We start from the raw sequence: 23,918 nt of genomic DNA, 5'->3' as shown, positions 1-23,918 counted from the left end.
CGTGAATAACTACCGTAATTTCAGGCAACAGATTTATTTTTTTCAAATTTTTAGTCGAAATTCGAAATAATTATTCATCTTTGTACCTAGAAAATTTTTTTTCCTCAAGAAATTTCTTGTTTTTTTAAATCTTATTAAAGTTTCTATGTGAAAATCGGCGCACTGCTTGTCGCTCATCCCAATTTCCTCTGGATTGTCAGCTAGGTTATCCAAAGGGTCATTTTAGTGCTTTAAATGCAAGAACTTCATATTTTTCTCTTAGAAAAATGTGAAAGTCTTTGTTTTTTTCTTTATTTGTTTATCACTTCATTATTATTTATGTTTAGATTTACATTAAGTGAAAAGTTGTAACGGCTAACATTTGAAATAGGATATAAAGAAGAAAAAAACTAACAAAAAATCCAAATTTTTCTTCAGGAGGTGTTTGGGAAGGCTTCAATTGATGAATTATTAAAGCAACAAATAGTTGTGCGATCACCAAAAATAATCACAAGAAATTTCACGAAATAAATTAAATAATTTTATAATCAAAAATTCAAGAAATTAAATAAAATTAAAAGAAAGAAGAAATAAAAATAAAAATAAAATAAAATTCCGTTCACCTATTTTTCGTTTGCGAGAATAATTTTCGATCTTAACTAAGAAAGAAAGAAAAAACGTTTTCTCATTATAAATGAAAGAAATTTCATTAGAGCATTCAAGAGATGGTTGAAAAAGAAGGGAAAATTAATTTGTTCGGCAGAAATGTGGAATTCTGTCGATAAGGTCTTTCACCTTTGGTAAAACCTACGAATGCGAACGTTTCATTTATCGGGGACAGGGAGAAAAGAAAGAGAAAAGAAAGAGAAAATCTCGTTTTTCTTGGACCAAAATTTACAAAGCAACATCGAAAAATTCCACGAAATTTGTTGCAGAATTTGTTGCAAATAGTCAAAAGGTGCCTTGGATTCACATATTTTTGTGCGAGGGCAAAATATAAACTTTAGCGTTGGACAGCAGAAACGCGGGGGGAAGGGAAGGGGGGGGAGGGGACGTTTAATGTGACCTCGTAATCCTTCACTGGAAAATCGTCTCGTTTTTCTTGGACAAAGGTCAGTTTTCGATAAAATAAAATATATTAAAAATAAAAGTGGAATAGATAGAATAAAAGTAATAAAAAAAAGTAAAGTAAAATAAAAAATAAAAGTCTTGTGTTATTTACATACATATTTATTAAACATATTACATATATATTTATATTTTGTTTATATTTATGACCGTAAATATGACTGGGATCTAAAATACTAGCTGCTGATCTGATGCGAATGCCATGAATTTCCCTCGAGGATCTCAAGAACGCGAAACTTTTGAAAACGTCACGAACCACTCTATCAGTGAGGTGACGAGGAAAATTTCTCCATGTGGGGAAATTTATAAATTTGTTCTTTCGGGAATAAATCCAAAATTCGTCGCATCGTTCTTTCGATTCTCGAACACTCGAAAACAAATCCACTCGATGGGAGGAGGATTACTGTTGTTGTCCACTTGGGAGCATTTCATTGGCAGGTATGACAGATTCGATCATCCTTAGAATGTGGAATATGGAATTTGTGGCGTTGGCGAAAAAAAAAACACACGCACACACACAAACACACGAAAAATGGTAATTTTTCATTCTAATGTCTTTCTAAGAGCGGGATGTAAATCAAGCTGCAAGTGAGTCCCAGCTCGGAAGATTATAGCATTCCCAGGGGTCTGCTTAAACGCGGTGACATCAGTTGAAGCTGGAAGTATGTAGCCATGGATGGTTGGGAAATTTACTGAAGCGTTAAATGAGTGGTTTAGAATAAATGCGTATGGATGAGAGAAAATAGCGGGAAAGAGGAGTTTATTAATTTATTTAGTTTATTATTACTTATTCTATTTATTTACTTATTTAATTATTTATTTTAGGTTAGTTTTAAAAGAGTGGTATAGAACACGGGTGGATGAGAGAAAATAGCAAGAAACAGGAGTTTATTTATTTATTTAGTTTATTGTTATTTTATTTATTTATTTATTTATTCATTTTAGGTTAGTTTTAAATGAGTGGTATAGAATACGTATGGATGAGATGGATGGGAGAAAATAGCAAGAAAGAGGAGTTTATTAGTTTATTTAGTTTATTATTATTTATTATTTATTTATTTCGTTATTATTTAATTTATTTACTTTAGTTCTTTGCTTTTGAAGAATCCGCTTTACTTATTACTAATTATTTATTAGTACTTATTATTATTTAATATTTAATACTAACTATTACTTATTATTACTTAAAATAGAGGAAGTAAAAGATTAACATGACTGCTTTTAAAAAATTCACTTTACTTATTTATTTACTTAAAAATAAAGGAAATAAAAGGAAAAATGGAAGACTATTCAAATAAAAACCCAAATAAACAGGAATAAAAATGAGGAGTTTATTTATTTATTTATTTATTTATTTTGTCATTATTTATTTATTTGTTCTTTTTTTGTTTTTCGCTCTTGAAAAATCCACTTTACTTGTTCATTTACTTAAAAATGAGGAAATAAAAGATTAACAAGGAAAAAATGGAAGACTATTCGAATAAAAACCCCTAAAAACTCCTAAACACGAATAAAATCTATTAAAAGGGAATTTTTGTAGATTTTTCTTTGCTATTTCACGGATTTCGTAATTGTTCCAGGAATGGACAGTTGTATATTATTGTTTCAACAAATATTTGCAGACTAAAAAACAAAAAAAAATGTGAGAATACGGAAATAAACAATATGAAGCGATAAACATTGGGAGAAGTCCAACATAGTTCTTAGAAAAAAAAGATTTGTAATGGAAATATCGGCAGAAGAAAAGCTATTATAACGTTGTTTTTTTTCTGGAAAAAATCAAAATTCCCGTCCGGAGACGACTCGTAGAAAAGACGAAGAAGAGGCTTGAAGACTGGTGAACAAATATTTTTCCAGTCGTTAGAAAGCAAATGATGGCAGTTACATACATACGCTGATTGCTCTTCTTGTCGCAATTAAAGGAAAAACAAACAAACAAACAAAACACATGATTGGTTCAATAGAGTAAACAATAATCATAAGAGCAACAAACAAATGCAAAAGGGGTAAACAAGATTAAAAGACAAGAAGTGTTACGAGTGGAACGGAAGAATTAGAAGCTTTAAAGAGGAGGAGGAAGAGAGGGAGGAAGAGTGGACAAGAAAGAGAAATTATCAAAATAAAAATGAATATGTGGCTGAGGACGAACTCTTGAAACATCCAGAAAGATCCAGAAACACGCGTAATAAAATTGTGTTTGTTTCGCAAAAACTTCTGTTTTGTGAAAGCACATTTCTAAGCGGAAAATGCGCATTCGAGAAAATTTTTTCCTTTCCCGACCAAGTCTGAGATCGCGAAACTTCGTTACGTACGCGCTTCCACGAATTTCACACAAATTTGATCGACGCATTTCCCTTCCCTCCTCCCCCCATTTAGTAACTCTGAAATGGGCCAGAAATATTTTTTTCTTACTTTTAAGCAGCTTAGTATGTACAGCGCTTTTGAGTAGGAGGATAGGTTATTGCCTATTTCTCCGGTTTTAATTTCCAACCACGACTTTTCAAGGAGATTCCCCGGAGATTTTCCCTGAAATCACAGGATTTTCGGGCAATTTCATCGGCAGTTATAGTTTTTGCTGTATGCAGACATGTTCTGCAGGAAATTTATCGGCGTTTATTGCAAGAATCCACATGCGACCAGGATAATGAGGCAATTTTGAAGCTCTAAGTATTTTTGCATCTAAGGGGACACTTGTGCTTTTCACACCGATTATCGCACTAATCCTGATAGGGGGAAATTATTTTTCTATTTATTTTTCTAATTTTTCCCTCGGAACTCATCTGGAGAGGAGATTTTGGTCCTGAAAATGTCACCGAAACGTCTTTTTCCTGTCAACAGCATGATTCTGAGGGGAAGAAATTGCAAATTTAAGCATACCTGGTTAGGAAAGTTGTAGATTTCGGAAAACTCGTCCGTAGTCGACGAAATTTTACACATCAAATGCGACAGTGGTCTCCACACGGTCACCTGCCGACTTTATTTTCATTTGGTAAAACATAATAAAAAAATTGAAGAGTACGAAAATTACAATCCCATTGAGATAGGTCCCATTTCGAAAAACACACATTTTTCAGCTGCTAGATACCATTTCTGATCTCTCAACTCTGTCTCTGCTTCAATCGAGCGGGGATTGCGATCGTTTGAGCAAATATTTATGTCATTTATGTCATTTATTTATTTATATTTATGTGCTGGTGACTATAAGGTTAACCTTTGGCGCTCTGTTGTCGCCGTACGCGCGACATGGAAAATGAGTCCTTTAAATCCATTGTCGCCGCTACGGGGACACGCTTATTTAGCTTACTTCAACACTTTGAAATGAAAAAAATAGAAATTCATCCGTTCCCGCGGTTTTCTGCACAATTGCTGTATTTTTGCTTTTTCACTTCTTTTTTTTCATCACAAAGAAAATGAAATGAAAATGAAAGAAAAAAAAGACAGAATCGCATTTTCAAACAGAAAGGGAACGGGAAACACGACGCCAGGAAGTTCTTTGATACTTGTCCGAGGAATCCTCGAATGCATATGAATGACTGGATGGAAAAATATCATAATTTTAGAAATTTTAAAAATATAAACAATTTATTTTATTACTATTTTATAAACTAAAATTAGCTAATGGTAATGGTGCTTAAACAAATAAATAGTACTGCGTTAACCGTATTTTCTGTTTTTTACAACAACAAAAAAAAAATGTGATTCAGGATTACGGTAGGATTTGTAACGAAAAAGTTCGCGAGTTGCTGTTTTTCCATGCGCCTAACTAAACTGGTTAGTAAAGGGTTAAGGATAATAGCGGTGACCACGATTACTCTTCCATAAGGCACTACTTTTATGCTTAACGTGCCGGAATAAGGGAATCAACTTTCCTTTTCGGTGAATAATTCTAGGTGCCATGGGAAAGAGCAACAATGCGCAGGTCCTACACCGATTTATACTTTTGAAGGGGTGATACTCAGGAAATATCCATAAGGGTAGCATATTGAGCATCGAAGCGCCAGCAACTCTTCAATTTTCCTCCAAATTCACAAAAAATATGGTCATAATGATACTGTATCGTTGTCGGTACGCAAAAAACGTAATTGCTAGTGATTATAACGATAAGTATAAAAAATCCAAGCCTCCTTTAAAATAAATAATAAAGAATAATGAAATGAAATAAATAGATAAAAAAGAATAAGTAATGGTTAAAATAACTACAGTTGTTTTTCCGTGGAGTTCTGCTTTGTGTATAATACTTTAAAATAATTGAATTGGGTCACATTTGCAATAAAATTGACAACAATAACCCTACATTTTATTTCTAAATGAAAAAATTTTGTATATAATAGGTCCCGTACCGATTTACGCCTAAAAAGGATGACGTTTGTGATGTGTCTATAAGGATTTCGCCCCTTTCTGAGTTACTGAAGTATGTAGTGTTAAAATTCTTCTTTTTTTCCTTGAATGCACAAAATCTTAGCCTCATCGATAATAAAATCCACAACAATAACCCTAAGTATTATTTCCAGGTGAAAATAACAAAGACATAGGTCCCATACCGATTTACGCCTAAAAAGGAAGCTTTTTGTGAGGTGTATGTAAGGCTTTCGCACGGCTGAGTTACTGAGGTTATAGTGAAATTGTTTTTTTTTCTCTCTTGAATGCATAGAATCTTAGTCTTACGATTATAACATCTACAACAACAACATTAGGTGTTATTCTAGGTGAGAACAACAAATTCCTGGGTCCCATGTCAATTTACGCTTATAAAGGGTGATCCTTGTGATGTGTCAGCAAGGATTACGCCATGTTGAGTTACTCAGGCTGCAGTGAAATTCTTTTTTTTTCTTGAACGTATAGAATCTTGATCCTTACAATAATAACGTCTACAACAATAACCCATTTTTAATATTTTAGTAATTCAATTTGTAATATTTTTTTAGGTGAAAATGCCAAATGCAGGGGTCCCATTCGAATTTACGCCTAAAAATGATGATTTTTGTGGTATGTATGTAAGGTTTTCGCACTGCTGAGTTACTGAACCACTAGTAAATTTTTTTCTTTTTCCTTGAATGGATCGAAATGTTCCCGTAGTAGGGATACTGTAATGTTGAGGCTGAACTCCTCGAACACGATATGTTTGACGTCATATGATCCTCGACTCGGCATGGTTAGGCGCTCACGCTGCTTCAGAGCACTTAAGCAGCACTCGTACGAAATTTCAGGCTTGAAAACCATTAGGGTAGGTGTCAATCATCTCGCTGTAATCCGCGGGATGCTGGATAGCTGCAGAATTCAATATATTACAACAATTTCTCAGCTTTTTCAATCGTTTTCGAATTAAACACGGGAAAATCGCTCGACGAAAGAAATATGTCATAAAATAAAAGCGAGAAAGAAATTGTTGTGATGTTGATTACCCCATGGGACCTCTCCATGAAAAGCTGTTCATCAGCGTGTCAACCAAAAAAAAACACATAAACAATGAACAAAAAGAAAACATGGTTGCATGGTTGAATCGAATTCAGTCACAACATTGGACACGCAATTTAGGGTACGATAGAAGAAACAGATTCGGATGAATTAATTGCCGCCTGAGGCGAAATGGAGCCGGTAATTATTGGGAATCTGGCGAGGGAAAAAAACAGTGGACACGCTCCATTCTTTAGAAATTCTTAAATGAATAAACTATTATATTAAAAATGTTCGGCTCCACTCGCCCAGAGGTCTCCTAATTTCTTGTTAATCTCTTCAGGATTTTTCAAAAAGTTGATACTCTCCCAATCTACTTTAAGGAGGTTTTTCCCTAAGGGAGGATTGATCGCGAAATGAAATCTCCTCTCTTAATCCATTTATTTATTTATTTATTTATCTGTATAAATTATCCATTTATTATCTCATTATTTGTTAATTTATTATTTATTATTTATCATTATTTATTTATTATTATTTATTTTTATCATTAATATTTATTTATTTATTCATTATTATTGTCCATATTAATTTATTTGTTTATTTATTTATTTATTTATCTAAATGCTTCCACATCGATGAAAAACACTACCAGCACAATTTTTAGAATTATCTGTTGAACTCAGAAGAAAAAAAAAAGAAAAAAATGAATAACAGATGATCAAAATATAATTGCCTATATTGTTTACTTCATCCTGTCCTTTCGTAGTAACCTTTCGTACATCAAATGGTATGAAATAAGATATGAAAGAAAAGATGAAAAGCGTTTTGTGAAGCAAAAATAGGCGGTACAGAGATGTTGTGATTGGTTGATCCATTTCTTTTCACATTCCAGCGCAAGGAACTAACTAATCCTTTTTTTTATGCAGATTTGTGGTACATGTGAAGGCCTCGTTCAAGGTTCCACAAATTTACGTAAGAGCGAAGTGTCGAAGTATAAACGCTATCCGCTATCGACGTGATTGCAGCGGGGAAGCGGAAAAAATTTGCGAAATGAGCAACACAAAACCATTTCGGACGTCTAATCTGTCCGCAGAAGAAAATCGAGCAAAATTTGTAAATTTTTTTTTCGTTGAAATCTCTTTCTCAAATCTTAAATAAGCTCTTTTTTAAATCTTTAATAGATTTTTAATCTTTTTATTTTTGTTTTTTTCCTTACTCTCTTTTTTTTATCCGAACGGATAAAAAATAGATTTATTCGAACGAATCACGATTACCCTTACTTCATTTTTCAAAAATATTTTAGACTGGCGGCGAAGGGAAACAACGTCTCCATCTATTCAATGGTTCGTAAATCAATAGGACCGTTGGGAGAAGGTGTTCACGCCTTGGAAACTGTACTCTCCAGTAGGTGTTAATTTCTTAGCAGCGTAGAATCTCTGGAAGACGAGGATTTGCCTATCGAAAAATAGAAAACAACGCATCTGAAAATTTAGATGTTATTACTATTTGAATTTTCAAAAAATATGCTAGGCTGAGACAAAGATTACTTTTTTGCTGTCTTGAGAAAAAAAAAACTCAAATTTCTAGAATTAATATTGAAATTTTACACGGAAAATTTGGAGATAGAAGAGAAAAGAGTCATTCTGTTATTTTTTTCTACAACAAATTTTTGAATAATGGATAAATTCCTCTCCTTAAAGCAACTATGTATGATAGATGTAAGATTAAAGGCATCACTCCACGAATTTGAGGTGGTACGGATTTCAGGCGAAAATTTCGTATACGGGATGGGAGACTATGGAGAGGTGGGTGATCCCGTCCATTTCTTCCTAATTGCCGTAAAAAACGGCCCGGAAGATACGGCTTCAGGCGTTTTGGCGCACTATTTTCTACGGGGAGTTCGACTGGAGCGCGGCAGCCTTGTGCCCGCGCTGCATCTTAAGGGCCGTTTTTTCCGGCAATTAGGAAGAAGTGGACGGAATCACCCCTGTCTTCATAGTCTCCCATCCCGTATACGAATACTCCACCTGAAATCTGCACCACCTCAGATTCGTGGGGTGATGCCTTTAAGTGAGAATGGCGAATTACAGAAAGATTTTTGGTTTCCGTCGAGGGAGTATTTGTTGCTACATTTTAATAATCTACTATTCTCTAATTTTTCATAAATAGTAAAATAGTTTTTGACTGGACCTTCTTATCGGAAGAAATTTTGCCTTTAAATCAACTGGATAATTTTTTTTTGAATTTTTCTTCCATGCTCCTCTAACGGAGCAAGAGAAAATTAAAACTATTCTCTAAAAAATTCTCGAAAAAAAAACTAAAGGAGAAGAGCAATTTTATGGAATTCTATCAATAATTATAAGTATATCTTTTCGAATTGTGGCTGGAAAATGTATAAGCTCCCAAATAATGCAAAATAATACAAAATGTTGCAGACGATCAAAAAACTGGCGATATGTTGGAGACGGTGGACAAAGTTTTTTGGTTCCTCGAAATGGAACCTGAGCTTTATGTGACTCCTCATCGTGTCGGTCTTGATTATTTACATCATAGCCGTAAAGATGGTATTTTTTGTTTAAAATTATGCATAAAAAATTCCGATGAGTTTTCTTGTTTCAGAGATTTTCCAGAAGGTGATGAGCACTCCATTTGATTTGGTGATTGTGGATGAACTTTTCGCCACAGCACAAGGCGCTATGGCGTTGAATTTACGAAAAACGTTCGGCACAAAAGTGGCCACTTTTTCGACGACAGGCAAGTTTTAGTTCACGTAAAAAAACGTACGTAAAAACTATGGAAGTAGGGCTACGGTAACAGAAAACTCAGTAGACGAGACCTCCTTTTCTTTTACCACATACGGTCAAAAAACCGGCATTGCAAGGGCGGGGAGGGAAGAATTAATTAATTATCCAGCAATCAATAAGGTTCCTTCACACGTGGTCGAATAGGCTACAAAAAATCCAAAGAATAATGTAATTACAGTTTTTGTAGTTGTTGCAATTTTTGAGAACAGCGTTCGGGAAAATTTTCGAACGTAGGTTCTCCCCAAAAACACGTAGATGTGTACTGTTCGAATGTTTTTTTAAATTTATTATTATTAATTATTAAATATAAAATTATATTACTATTAATTCTTTATTAATACTTGTATTTGCAAAAAAAAAAATAAAACACGATAAATCTTCTAAAAACTTGGGATGTTCACGTTTATTCGGAGCACTAAATTGATCAATTTACTCGACGAAACAACTCCTTACACTCTAGAACCTGGTTAGCTACTCATTTCTCTGACAGCTCTCTTATTTTTCATATTTATTTTTATTTTTTAAATTTTATATTTGTTATGAATTAGTAAGAAAAAATTTTGACACGCCATTGCAAAAAGATCAATCATATTTGTCTATTTATTTATTTTCACGTTTATATGTATTTCCTGAAAATTTCCCTTACAGATATGTCAAATTCGTTCAGTATGTACCGTGCGATTTCACGTAATCCGGTGACAAATCCAAAGTATGTTCAAAGACCGGATATAGAGCAAATTTTTCCTGTGATGATTCCAATTCCAAGTTTAAAAATTTTTTTCAGCTACTACTCAAAAGGTTATAATATTCACAAATTTGATCTGACCGATTTTTATGGACGTTTTGACACCATCCGTGACGCGATTGTTGAGCAGGTAGAGATCTGTTGTGTTTTTGCACATTTGAAGAAAAAATGAGTTGAATTTGAAAAAAAAAACAATCGTTTTCATCGAACAGTAGTAATTTCCAGGTTTCCTATTTATATTTTGCTTACCTAAAAGCACTACTTGCTTACTTTGCTTAAAAATAAAATTGAAATAAAATGAAAATAAAAAAAAAATCAAAAATCGAAGGCGTGCTGTGGCTGGAGGTCACTGTTTTCATTGATTATTTATTTATTTTGCTGAAATGTGTAGAAAAATTTCCATCGGTAGGCAGTAAGGTCCCTAACTCGTATCCGTATGTAAGCGTAGCCAAACGTACACAAGAACGTACGTTGCGCAAGGAATTTGCGACGTATCTTCAAATATTTTACTTTTTAGTAAAAAAAATCTTTTACTGAACACTGTTTTTCACAGAAAAAAAAGGAAAAAAAAGAAAGCGGATCTCTCCTGGCGTTAATAAGAGTGGTTACTGTAAAAGGCCGGCATCTTAGAGAGATCGACTTTTTGAATGATCATGCGAATGTTTTAGTGCCAACGGGAAGAAAACCGTTTCCCACGCTATTTTTGAGGACAATTAGGGGGGAACTGAGAGGAGCCAAGCTCGTAATTCGTAATCTACACCCCAAACTCTATTTGTATCCTTGGAAACCTCATCTTCGCCAAATTCCTGATGCATTGTCCTTAAGCAGGAAGTAGTTCTCCTATTGGAGTTCACGTTAGGATTTTTTTGCTCGGATATTTGTGATTCCTTGAGAGAATCACGTCTTGATTATGCAAGAAGAATCATACGGGGGCAAAGCACTGTATTCCGAAGATTTTTCTCATTTAAAAACAAGGGATGCTTTCAAACAACGAACTACAAATCATAAGGAAAATCGTTGAAATAGTTAAGGGAGGTGAACGTAAAGGCTATAGATCTCCTTTTTTACATATACATAATGGATCGTAGAAGACAAATTTTATGCCATAAAAAAAAATCCATTAAATTACAGTATTACATGAACATAGCTTCAAACAACCTACTAATCAAAGCTGGAGAATTATTGAACGTCAGCAACTCATACAGGGAAATATATGAGGTAGACGATGTCACCACCTTGAATCTTATGATTTCGTTTCAAATTTGTTCCCATCTGTGTAGTTTGTAGGCATCCTACGCTACATTCATGGATTTCCCTAACGGGTATGCGTTCCCTACTCCAATTGATAGCCAATTCATTCATATTGGTGAACACTGTCAAGGTATTATTTAATATTGAGATATATTTTTGTAAATTTTGTGCAATTGGAATAATTTTCGAACCGAGCGAACTGTCCGAAGAGTTGCGGAATTTTGTCGAAGATCCGAACTCCAAAGGAACTATTTACATAGCATTTGGTTCGATTGTTAACTGGATCGTTGCTCCTTCTGATGTTTGTTTCTTCATTATTTATTTATTATTTATCATCACTTATTTGTTCCATTCAATATTTTTTTGGGAGACTATTTACAACACAGTTGTATACATCACTAATTTACGTTTCTATACAAGGTAGTCCACATGGGGTGTGACGGAAAAAACTACCCACCAATGAAAGCACCAATGAATCCAAAGAAAAATATAAATAAATAAATAAACAAGAAAAATAAAAAGAAAGGATTACAAATTTTTTAAATTCAATAGACGGAAAATTTTACGTAAGTTCTCAGACATCACATACAGAATAATCGCCTTAGCTTCAATACAAGCGACCGTTTGTCTCTTCCGGAATTTTGTGAGGATTCGATGTGCGATCAGTTCCCATACCCCATGCCTCATCCAGGCTCCCTTTCAGCGAATCCTGTGACTGCTGCTGCAAAAAAAAGAGCAGGCTCTTTGCCGGAGCAGACAGCAAAGTCTAAAAGATTAAGGGGGATCGGTCGAGTTTGACGGCCACCACAAACACCTTCGTCAAGAAATTTGAAAGAATAGTCCCACACCACTCCAATGACATCTTTGCGGCGTTGGCTTTGCGCCGAATTTTCCAGGAAGGTCCAGTAAATGTCCTTGCTGGTTTCTTTTTCTTTTTCTTTTTTTTTCTCACGGAATTACCGTATCTCTGGGTTTTTCGTCGCACTTTATATGGACTGCCCTGTATACTTACTATGACTATATACGATAATTTCATTTCACCATGTTATGAGTTCTATGACATTCCCTTTGCCGGTATGTTTGGTGCGGCACAGTAGCATAGCAAATTTCAATTATTTTTGTTTTATTTTACTTTTATTTATCTAATTTATTTTTTCCGTTGTCTTACATTTTCTTAGCAACTGTTCAGCAACTTTTTTCCTCGCAATTTGGACAAAAATAAAATTGCAATGGATTTTATTCTGGATTGAAATGAATATCAAATCAATTCTAGCCTTTTTTTTTCGAGACAGTCAAGGTTTCGGCTGACTTTGTCTTCCAACTCTCTTCACCGTCCTTGCTTGGATTTGTTAATTTAATTGTATTTACAGTATTCCGTCCGGTTGAGCTAAACACTACGTGTACATGTGGGTCAAAGATTAGAAGGAACCCTCATCATAAAGCTTTTTTTTAATTGTACAAAAAAATAGAAAATATTAAATTAAATATTAAATTTAAAAAATAGAACATTGAAAAAATTTCACTTTTAGCTCGATAGCTTGAAAGCTTTCTCGATATCCTTCTAAAAAAAGTTTGCATATTCAGACAATACTCAGTTAGACTCCTATGAATAAGGTTAAACATATTCTTGTGGTTCAGGTGATTACAACATTTTTTTCCGTATTGAACTCGCTCACCGACTACAGAATCATATTCAGTTACCGAGGACAACAGGTTGTTTCACGTTGTTATTACTAGTTCAGAGCGTCAAAGACAACGTATTGACGAAATTGACGCAGTGGAAAACTTCATGGAAAATATGGAATTTAGTGGAATATAAAATACCAAATAAATATAAAAAATAAAGAATAAACAATATAGAATTTGGAAGTAAGTCTAGGAGTTTAGAGCCATCACCCCACGAATCTGAGGTGGTACGGATTTCAGGTGGAATATCCGGATACGGGACTGCAGATTATGTAGAGAGGGGCGATTCCGTCCATTTTTTCCTAATTACCGTAAAAAACGGTCCGGAAGATGCGGCGTGAGCACAAGGCTGGCGCGCTCCAGTCGAACTCGTTGTAGAAAATAGTGCGTCAGAACGCCTGAATGTGTATCTTCCGGGCCGTTTTTTACGGCAATTAGGAAGAAATGGACGGAATCACCCTTCTCTCCATAGTCTACCATCCCGTATACGAATACTCCACCTGTCACATACATCCGTACATCCACCTCAGATTCGTGGGGTGATGTCTTTAAGCGTAGTCCCGCACAGTTTCCTTAGAAAAATCTTCATTGAGGTGTTAGAACCGCTCCTACGTGGTACATTTGAACACTCCCTCCTCCTCGCTCTTCGTTCCCCTCCTCAGCAGCCTTTACAGAGGTTTCACTTAAATAGGCTGCTGAGGAGACCTCATCGATTTTCAAACGCTCGCACGTGGATGCGACAAGTGTGTTTGTGCCGTGTTCCAACTTACGGCTGAGTGAAAACGAACTAAAGCATTTTACGCGGTGGAGCGTAAATAAACTCCACCTCATAGCGATGTTCCAGTCGATCCTAAGGACCATCTCTACAGTAGCACTATCCTTGAGCGCAGCCGTTCTCGATGGTCCCGTGTCGTCTTTACCTAGTTCCTTTCCTTGACCGATACCTAGTAGGAACGAACAGCGTTTTTCGGGACCATTAGGAGGAATTGAGAGGAGCCACGTTCATATTCGTAATCTATACAGCAAAACTCTTCATTTTACATGCAGTTCCCACACTTCATTAATTTCGTGACTCACTGCTTGAAGGCGTCACCCCTCAAATCTGACATAGTATGAATTTTCGAGGGCCAAAGACATATACGGGGGCATAGATTGCAAAAACCCATTTGGACGAATCGCAGGCGGAGGCGGGGCGCAAGGGTGGCACGCGCACGTGAGAAAAACGTCGTAAAGAACCGCCTTCTGAAGCCATCTGTTCACAGTGATGCAGGGAGAGAAGAACGAGATCCCATGCGTTTTTGCAATCTACGCCCTCGTATGGTCTTTAGCCCTCGGAAATCCATACCACTCGAGATTCGTGTGGTGATACCTTTAAGGATATTTTCCATTGAAAGATAAATTAGAGAGAGAGTAAAAGAGTGTTTTTTTTTAGGTTGAAGGACTAAAACCTCATGTGAAAATCCTTTCGTGGGCCCCACAAAATGATATACTTTCACACAACAAAACAATTCTATTTTTCACCCATGGAGGCTTGAAAAGGTATTAAAAATTTTTCTCTATAGCATATTTCCCTTCTTTGTCTAGTTTAACTCTAGCCCATGGCATTATATGCTTTGTGACTCATGTGAATTCTTTTATTTTTAAGTTTTTCAGTGTCAAAGAAGGAATTTGCTCGGATACGGCGATGCTTTTTCTTCCGTTTTTCGCTGATCAACCTCGCAATGCTTTGTTTGCACGGGAATTAGGCGTTGCTGAATTTATGTACAAAAAAGTGCGTCTTTTCTATTTAATAACATTTATTTATATTAATAATTAATATCTATTTATATTTATTTGTTGTTGATGTTCGAAAAAGAACTTATTAAAATTAAAATTTCTTAAAGTGAAATAAATAAAAAAAAAGCGAATAATATCCTTAAAAGTTACATCTTCGATGTCTCAAATGAAAGAAGATCGCAAATGCGGCCGCATAAGGATATTATTTCAGTCATTTACTAGTTAATATACACAAGAAAAAAATTCAAAAACATATCTTGTTCAACTTAGAATTTTAAAAAAATCTATTTTGAGGATATTTAAACTGTTATGCAGCAATCAGAGCGAATTGCGATAGGGGGAACACGATAAAAGTGAGGAATTTAATGCCATCACTAAACGAATCTGGCGTGGTATGGATTTTCGTTGGAGTGTGCCTATATCGGGTCGTAGACGATGAATACAGAGGTGGTTCCGCTCATCTCTCCCTGCATCACTGTAAACAGATTGGTTCGGAATGTAATGCCTTAAGACGTCCTCTCTTGAAACGCGCCACCCTTACGCCCTGCCTCCGCCTGCGATTCGTCGAAAATCCATTCGGACGCTCTGACAGGCAGATCATTTCATTCGACGAATCGCAGGCAGGGGCGGAGCGCATGGGTGGTGCGTTGCAGTAGAGAACGTCATAGGGAACAGCGTTCCAGAGCCGTCTGTTTTCAGTGATGCAGGAAGAGATGAGCGGAAATCCCCTGTATACATAATCTAGGACCCGATATAGGTATAGTTCAAAAAAATCCAACCAGATTCGTGGGGTGATACCTTTAATTAGTCGTAGTGGATTTGCACCATAAATAGAAATCATCAGTCATCCTTTTAACTGAGGAAAGCGGTGGGAGAACCGGACAATGTCTTCAAGACTCAAATAGTAGGATCCTTCACGATAGGAAAATATCCCTTCTAACAGATTTAGCGGTAAAAACGATTTAAAAAAACTCTTACAACTTTTATCCTAGAAGACGCAAGGAAAACACAAAAAAGAATATAGAAATAAAGGTTTTATGACCGTGGGAAATTCGGAATGGTACGATGAGTACTCATTTATGTATTCTCTTTCGCAGTGCAAATTTTACTAGTAGCTACCAGTAGTTCACAAATCCCAATTTCTGGAAATCTTGGGCATTTCCGAGTGTAAATCTACATAGAAGGAATAGTACGTGTTAAGGTTTGTGATCACCAGTGTTTCAGAATATTACCGTGGATGAACTGTCCTATAAAATCCATAAAGTGCTTGATGACTCAAATTACGGTCAGCGAATACGAAAGGTTCTGCTTTTACCCTTTATTGCTCCCTTTTTTTTCAAAAAAAAGCTGTTTACTCAACCTTTATTTACACAACATTATAGACAGACGAACCGGAAAAAATAGCCTTTTACAGATCCATCGACAATATTTGGACCATGTGATTGAACCGTTAGAATTCGGTTCTCATTGGGCCATACGTCTTATAAAATTGAATGAGCGTCACCTATTTTACTATAAAAATCGAGGTCGACTTCTCTCATGGTTCTCTTTTTTGTATATGGATATTTTTTTATGTTTTTATCTCCTTTGTATGCTTCTTCGATGAACGACTGAAGACAGAGATTTCACATATTTTCCTTAGTGGTTCTAACGGAATTTCATCCGTAATTGTACATATTTTAGAGGTCTCCGGAAGAAATTTGTTCTTATTTTTTTACGTTTTGTAACATTCGTGTTCTGTGAAATTTTGTATAGTTCTATGTAAGTTAAATATGAGTACGAAAAAATAATAAATATAAAATTTTAGTAGTTTAGCTATTTCGTTTATTTTGAATTGTGCCAGTAGAAGGCGACAGTTATTAAGGGTTTCCAGCTGTGTAGACACATTAATAAAAAAAAATGCTAGGAAAAAAATCCTTTAAAAATCTCAGGAATCTCAGGAAAAACAAGAAAAAAGAAAAGAAAAGCTGATGCAAAAAAAATCAGGAAAGAACAGGGCGAGACATTATTACCACTCGAATTTTAATTAATGATTAATGTCTAAAATAGTAATCAAAATTAATTTAAATTTTAATTACTATTTCAAAGATAGTAATATCTTTTCATTTATAAAAAAAATCAGTAAGAATGTACACGGAAAAAAATTGACACACTAGATGATAGTATGTGTAGAGTAAAAACTCGATTCTTGAGTTAATCCTCAGAAAAAAACGGGTAGATAAGGATTATTTTCAGATGAAAAAATTGTCCGCCTTAACATCTTTAAGTTCATTTAAAAAAATCCGTGCAATTTCACATGAACACTACTTTGAGTTCGCTCGTCCTCGACTGCTACACTGGACGATCAATATTGCAGATTTTATTGATTATTTTCATATTTTTAATTGCCATCTGGAAGTTCAGAGAACTTATAAAAATCGTGAATCAGCATATTTTGAATACAGCACTGTTTCAAGTCGCAAACTTCAACACAAGCTTTTGTATCATTACCGTATCCGCACTGTTTTGGATTTACAGACGGAAATGAGAAGAGAAGATGGAAAAAATATATCTCCGATTTGTTGCAATAGGTTTCAGACATTGTGAGTAGAGTAGGATACGAGTAATCCTAGCAATTGTTTTTTATTCAGGAGAAAATTTCTGCGACAACAAAATCGTGAGAATGTTAAGATGTCTCGTAGAAGAGCTCTAGTAATAAGTATATTGCCATTGCGAAGAATTCTATTGTAGATAATTTTGTTGATTTTTTTAATCAATTTTTATCAGTCTACATCAATTGAAATTTTAGAAAATAGAATAATCTGACGCTTTTGACGACGTATGGTTTGTCGTGTGTTCTCCTCGACATTCAGTTAGTAGGTGCCTCCCTTAAATATGTCATTAACGTTACAAATATATAAGTTAGCTATCTATAGCCGATTTAAAATGAATAGGCGGAACAGTAAGAGACAATCGCCCCAATTCTTCCACAAACAACGGCTTACTGTTCATGCTCACGTATTTTCCATAGTCATACCCTGAACAGAATTGGTTGAGACGATAACTTCTCGAAAATAGCTCCCAAATTTCTTAGCTGAACTCACTTTTACGTCTTCCGGCAGCGACCGATAAAATCGCTTTCCCTAGAAAAAATCCATTAAAAAAGAATCCCTTTTTAATAAATCTTAAAGTAAAATAAGAGGGTAAGTTTGAGAAATATTAATCTACAGGTGAATCAAGCACGTATCGATCTACAAAGCAGCGGAACTCTGGCGTCTTCATACGCCAAGTCCAGCTGTGAGAATATACTTTTCTTCCATAATCTAACTTAATTTAAATGGTAAAATTCCTCACTTTTTTGAATCTTCGACTTTTAGATCAACGTGGAATTTTTCATTGCATGGTAAGTGAAAAAATTGCTAATAGTTAGTTTCGTTAGTTTTTCTTTCAATTAAAAATTTTGCTATCACATTCAGATGAAGCTTTTATGGCACTCATATTGTATTTTATATTTTATTATTGTTCGTTGTAATAAATAGATATAAAAATGAGAAAAAAGTGAGCATATCATACCTGCCACACCTGCAGCAGCAATTTCGGCCCCCTTCTTTACGCCTCTTCTCTGAAAAAAAAACTACCTCGATTTTAGCCACTACTGTACTAGCAATTCGTGCCCCTTCTTTACCCCTCCCCCGAATAAAATGTTGTCAAGATTTTTCAAGTCCTTCAATTTTTGCAAACCTAATAGCGTTAGAAATGTAGATCTCCGCTTCAACATAAATGTGAATTTTGAAACGTTTTTTTTCAAATGTTAAAACCACACATTTCGATTTCATGCCTATCAAGTAAAATTTGATAGGGTTTCAGGTGAACGGAATTAAACGTTGAACTCACCGAACGGTCTACCAATTCTCTTCAGCACCTTCCTTAGTCTTGATCCGAAACCGGCCTCCACAGAGACTGCAGTAATGATCAGGAGTAACGTAAGAAGTGTTCCCAGCTTCATTGATTCGTCTTTGAATTGAAGGGATTCGCTTTGTTCTCGTGTAAGATGGTGGACGATGCACACTTCCGATTCCTCTTGCATTTATACTGTCACCTACAGAAACGATCAGCATTGAAAAAATCGCTTGATTTTCTCATAATCATAGGATCAGAACAGGATTATCGTAATAAAGAATGCAAATATCACTTCAAATGCCACTTCAAAATATTTCATTTCAAAAAAAAATTATTATTCGTCGTTTCGTTCTTCTTTTCCCACGATTCCAGAAAAGTACATACGATAAAAAGTGATATCATAGCATGTGCCTGCTAAAATAATGACAAATTACAAGAAAAAATTGAAAATATTTTTTTTTGAAATAAATTTAAAATCGTTCACTGCGGCTTCACTTCACCCCTCAATTTTCCTAAGGAAGAGCGAGGTGTCTGTGTTTCTTTTTCGTGCTGACCTAGCTCACCGACCACAGAATTACATTCAATGACAGAGGAAAACCCAGGTTGTTTCACATCGTTAATAGTTGTCCAGAGTGATTTGAGTTCCTTCAAAATTATTTTCCAACGACAGATACAATACCAGCAGAATGAAACACAATCTAGATGGGAAGTCTAACCGTTCTTCTTAAAAAGTTCGAATGGGCCCCACAATACGATGTTAATAAAAACAGTTCTATCTTCTACCCACTGTGATTTGTGAAATCAAAACCAGTATTGGATACGTGTATGACTCGCATTTTTTTCCTTTGCTTTTTTTAACTTCGGCACATTGTATTGTGTAATTTGTTACTCATGTGAGTTCTTTCATTTTTGAATTTTTCGTCGTCAATGAATGGATTGGTTCGGATAGGGCGATCACCTCCTTTGCCGTTTTTCGCTGATAAACTTCAGAATTCATGCTGGGCATGGGACCTAGGCATTGCTGGACTTTTGTACAAAAAGGTGCCTTTTTCTCTATTCATTGAGATGTTCGACCAATTATCGGGTTTTTCACGATATGCAAGAATTACCATTTAACAGTTTCTTATAGAGTTTTTTTTTTTTAACATTTTTATCTTAGGAAAAAACTCAAAAGGGCAGAAAAAAGATGACGTTTTATGACCGTGGGAAATTCGGATTGATAAGATGAGACCTAATTTGTTTATTGCCTTTTGCTCGCACATTTTATACGTGTTATTAAATTCAACGACCGCTGTCACTGTATATAGGTCCGCGTAGTCTTAGTTCGTGTATGTGCATATGTATGTATGTGTGTACGTGCGTATGTGTACGTATGTACGTATGTATGCATGTATGTATGTATGCACGTATGTATGTTTGTCTGTGTGTCAGAGAAGTACTTCACAACTACGAAAAATGTTACATCGGCGGGGACTACACCAGACCACACAGTTTGAAGTTCCTAGCATCATCACCATCAAAAGGAGCTAGTGAGCTCGGGTGGGGCGAGCACCACGGCTAAAGTTACGTGCTTAGTACTGTGAAAGTTAGCTGACTACATTTTTTAGCTTCAGATGGGTCCAAGGACGTTGTAATGCTATTTGATTGCAAAAAAAAAAGAGAATTGGTGAATACGAAGGAGACACCGAGACATCTTGGCGTCGAAAAACAGTCGAATGTCCATGACAAAAGGTGGTAGGAGGGGATGAGACGAGTCAAAGGATATCAAATGAGCGCGTTAATCATCGGAGGGGAGCGAGGCAGATCGCACGATGTCGAAGTGGGTTGCAAGCACCAGGAAGCGGAAGGACGGACAGATTGGTATGCGTATTCAGGAAAACAGTATGTCGCGACTCGCATCGCTCCTCTCGATCAAAGCCTGGCAGGGATCATTGCTTACTCAGTAGCCAAAAGCGCGCGCTCTTACCAGCGAGGTGGCGCATTATCTGTAGTCTCCCGCGAAGCTCCGCCCACTCGAGCCCAGGCTATATAAAGGAGCCGCTTTACCAGCCTCCTCTCTGTTTCTGTTTCTGTTTTTTTTTTAAAGTGATTTCGTAACGCAATAGGCTTGGTATTTCATTATCGTTATCGCTCCTTTGTATTCGCCTCGCTTTTGTGAAGTGGTGCTTTGTTGTGTATCGTGTTTGAAGTATATAATACGTACGTATGCTGCACGTGCTGGGAAAAAGGCGTAATATCTTGGGAAAGTGAAAGGGTGAATCACAACGAAGCAGGGAGAGCCAGGCCGTCGCGCAATGCCTTGGTGGCACGCGGCAGGCGCTAGTGGCATGATCCACATTGTATTCTCCCCAACTAAGTAGAGTCCATATGTGTTCCCATCTTCTTCAAGATAATGTAGTACAATACCGCTACTAACTTGTGTCCCAAAATCCGTCGCAAACCGTCGGAACTCTTGGGAATGAGCAAAACTAAATTTTGAAACTACCATTCGAAAGCTAATGAGCCGCTGATTCCAAATTTGTTTTCAGAAATGGATTTTACTCAAAACCTGCCCTGAAAACAGGCGAAGTTTCGCCAACCTCCGCTAATTACTTTCACACCTCCGTTATCCTGCCATTGGCATATCCGGCGGATATATCGCCGTGGAGGAACAAGCAACCCCATGAATTTTTAGTTTTTTTTATAAATCGAACGACATTTCTGAGCTCACCGCGTCATCACGGTTTATTTCATGCCTCACACTTATATGAAGAGACCAACAGGTACAATTTTCCAAATCACGAAAAAAAAATGGAAGTGACTGTTTTCGAGTGCTTTTTAACAAAAGTTTGTGATCCTGGAAACTAATTATTAGAATTTTAGAATGGTACGCTGTATTTTGACGGATATTTTTGCAAGACTTTCACCAGATTCCAGGTAAGCAACAACTTATACGCTGTTAAACTTGCGTGTTTACAAGAACTCACAATGTTTTCCGAAACTTTAAAGTTCCGGAACACGTTTGTTTTAAGTGTATTGTTGTCAAAAAGTGATACAACGTGGAAGGATGAACCATTTCCTTATAAAATCCTTCGTGAAGTTCTCATAGAGAACACCAGTGCACATTTGTGGATGAATAAACTTGGGCACGATTTAATGAAAACGTGTTTTCAAACGGAATTTTTCACACACCCTTCTTCAACAGGTACGTTGACTGATATCATCGTAATCAGCAAAAAAATCTCTATATCATGATCTAAAAATTGCATCGATTGGTATTTGTTGATTTTTTTTCGTTGACAACCGATCTCTTGGAGGCCTCTCCTGCCCAGCGCATGGAGCAGGCCCCCAAATAGGGGCATATCGCTAGGACCTCAGGTTCTCCCAGCGGTTACGCATATTGCCCCCTTCACTGGATGTGGGGCAATTCAGGGAGCATTTTAGGACAAGCAAGTAAATACCTTTAACAAAAAACATTTTAATGACTGTGGTTATTACTGGTATTTAAATACAGTTTAGCATTGTATGACTATTTATTTCAAATTCGACAAATTAAATACAGGCACACGTTGAACAAATTACAATCTTTGTAACATTCACGAACTAAAAATTAAACTCCAATCATCTTGATTCACGGATATTTCTTCCACCCTGCTCTATCACCCGTTCCATCTTCTTTTTTATTCCGGAAATATAGTTTGAACAGATTTGTGGAGTCAAAGTTTTCCAGTACTGAATGATTGCGACCTTCAGGTCGTTTAGATTGCGAACCTCACGCTTTCTACAAATAGTATTTCATAATAGATTTTTAGTATTTTCATTACGTGAGGTACCTAATAGAAGCTTTCATATTTCCCCAGATTAGTTCTATCGGATTCAAATCTGGGCTCTCTGCGGGCCAGTCCAAAGTTTCCATTTGCCACTCCTCCATTTTTCTCTTCGTATAGAGGCTGACATGTGCAGGAGCGTTGTCCTGCACAAGGCGGCCGAAACCTGAAGCTTGCATCTAGAAAAGTGGAACCATTTGAAAGGTGCGCATACCGTGATAAGTGTCTTTCAGGAATGGGAGATAAGTGCGTTCAAGTATTCGACAGTAGACTTCGCTGTTGATTCGTAAGGATCCGGGCATGATTACAATATTAGTCGGACCTCTTGTAGAAATTCCAGCCCAAACGTGGACCTTGGCTGAGTGCTTGGCCCGACTGCGTAACCGGGCATAATAGTCTCCTTTTTTGGCAAAGCAGAACCTCGTAGAGCAGTCAACCAAAATTTGGAAAATCAAGATTTAAACTGGCGAAATTTTAAGAATTTTTAATAGACGTATTTTTCAAAACTTGTTATTTTACCTTGAATCGTGCACTCATCCGTGAAGACACAGTCAGAGAACGTCGTTCCAGCGTGAAGCATTTCTTCACAAAATAGTACTCTCTTTTCCTTGTTAACATCACGAATGGTGTGACAATACTTTGTGGTTTTGTTCTCATATCCTAATTTCGCTCTTATTCGTTTGATGTATGCTTCGCTAACTCGAATTCCACGTGGAGCCAAGCGGCTGGCCACTTCCCTTGCCGTTGTTGAACTGTTTATTTTATAGCATCGGTCAATTTCATGACTGATTTCTTCATAGTGAGCTAAAATCAAAAATGATTGTCACTTCGGATGCAACAACGTGAAAATTAATCCTTTAAAAAACACATAAAGATCAATAAACGGGTAAAATCGATCTACGAACTGATTATAGTAAAGGTCAGTTAAAGGATCATTACAAACCAGAAAGGGAACGTGGTACAAAAGCTGTTTTGACAGAAGCACCACGTTCAAATTTGCATATAAACCGCCGGATACTCTTCTCACAAACACTGCTATCTGCCTAAAAAATCAACTCCAACTAAACGGATGAATACGTTTTAATGTTCTTAATTTTCGTAGCTTAACTTTCTAATTTCGCGTGCAACAGATCGCATACTCTTCCCTTGTTGCCTGCGACGAACAATAAGATCAATAAATCGGAATAATGGATTTGGCAGTAGTAGGGCAATCATGATTATCTGGCAAGAGTTATCTGTAATAGAAAGGCTAAAGGCGGTTCACACTTTACCAGAAAAAATGCCAATAGGAATTATATTACAAGGAGTGTAAAGAAGTAGATAACTTGAGAAGAGTGTACATAACAAGCGTCCACTACTGCACACGCCTAAGGAATGGCAGTCGCCCCCATAGGGCTGGCCTAATTTCCTAATGAGCGCCTGTAGCAAACTGCAACTACAAGATATCCTATAAAAAATGATCGAGGC

The 23,918-nt window shown here is 36.2% G+C and overlaps 3 protein-coding genes across 7 annotated transcripts; 1 reads left to right on the top strand and 2 right to left on the bottom strand.

The window, feature by feature from the left end:
• Positions 1-1,495: 1,495 nt before the first annotated feature.
• On the top strand, positions 1,496-17,496 carry RB195_016209 (uncharacterized protein; the record flags this gene model as incomplete). 3 transcript variants are annotated; one of them, XM_064207260.1, is made up of 11 exons in its annotated part: positions 1,496-1,545; positions 7,808-7,908; positions 8,940-9,068; positions 9,124-9,258; positions 9,957-10,017; positions 10,093-10,183; positions 14,423-14,529; positions 14,644-14,761; positions 15,991-16,068; positions 17,284-17,348; positions 17,397-17,496. In XM_064207260.1, 11 exons carry the CDS (start codon positions 1,496-1,498, stop codon positions 17,494-17,496), a joined length of 1,035 nt encoding a protein of 344 aa, XP_064063141.1. The 3 variants fall into 3 exon arrangements, with proteins under 3 accessions (XP_064063141.1, XP_064063143.1, XP_064063142.1); XM_064207261.1 differs by lacking the exons at positions 1,496-1,545; positions 7,808-7,908; positions 8,940-9,068; ... (1 more) ...; positions 17,284-17,348; positions 17,397-17,496 and adding an exon at positions 16,181-16,212 and having other exon boundaries at positions 9,977-10,017; positions 15,991-16,051; XM_064207262.1 differs by lacking the exons at positions 1,496-1,545; positions 7,808-7,908; positions 9,957-10,017; ... (4 more) ...; positions 17,284-17,348; positions 17,397-17,496 and having other exon boundaries at positions 8,999-9,068; positions 9,124-9,269.
• Positions 17,497-17,667: 171 nt separating this feature from the next.
• RB195_016208 (uncharacterized protein) lies at positions 17,668-18,832 on the bottom strand (the record flags this gene model as incomplete). 2 transcript variants are annotated; one of them, XM_064207259.1, is made up of 5 exons in its annotated part: positions 17,668-17,783; positions 17,850-17,888; positions 18,319-18,367; positions 18,431-18,486; positions 18,640-18,832. In XM_064207259.1, the coding sequence occupies 5 exons, from the start codon at positions 18,830-18,832 to the stop codon at positions 17,668-17,670; spliced, it is 453 nt and encodes a 150-aa protein (XP_064063139.1). The 2 variants fall into 2 exon arrangements, with proteins under 2 accessions (XP_064063139.1, XP_064063140.1); XM_064207258.1 differs by lacking the exon at positions 18,431-18,486 and having other exon boundaries at positions 18,668-18,832.
• Positions 18,833-22,245: 3,413 nt separating this feature from the next.
• Positions 22,246-23,666, bottom strand: RB195_016207 (uncharacterized protein; the record flags this gene model as incomplete). Of its 2 annotated transcripts, XM_064207256.1 has the most annotated exons (4): positions 22,246-22,405; positions 22,458-22,617; positions 22,971-23,255; positions 23,591-23,666. In XM_064207256.1, the coding sequence occupies 4 exons, from the start codon at positions 23,664-23,666 to the stop codon at positions 22,246-22,248; spliced, it is 681 nt and encodes a 226-aa protein (XP_064063137.1). The 2 variants fall into 2 exon arrangements, with proteins under 2 accessions (XP_064063137.1, XP_064063138.1); XM_064207257.1 differs by lacking the exons at positions 22,971-23,255; positions 23,591-23,666 and adding an exon at positions 22,666-22,753.
• Positions 23,667-23,918: the final 252 nt, after the last annotated feature.

Source organism: Necator americanus, chromosome V (assembly GCF_031761385.1).
Source record: "Necator americanus strain Aroian chromosome V, whole genome shotgun sequence".
NCBI lineage: Eukaryota > Metazoa > Nematoda > Chromadorea > Rhabditida > Ancylostomatidae > Necator > Necator americanus.
Note: the sequence above shows the minus strand (reverse complement) of the source record. Positions and strands in the feature narration are given on the sequence as shown.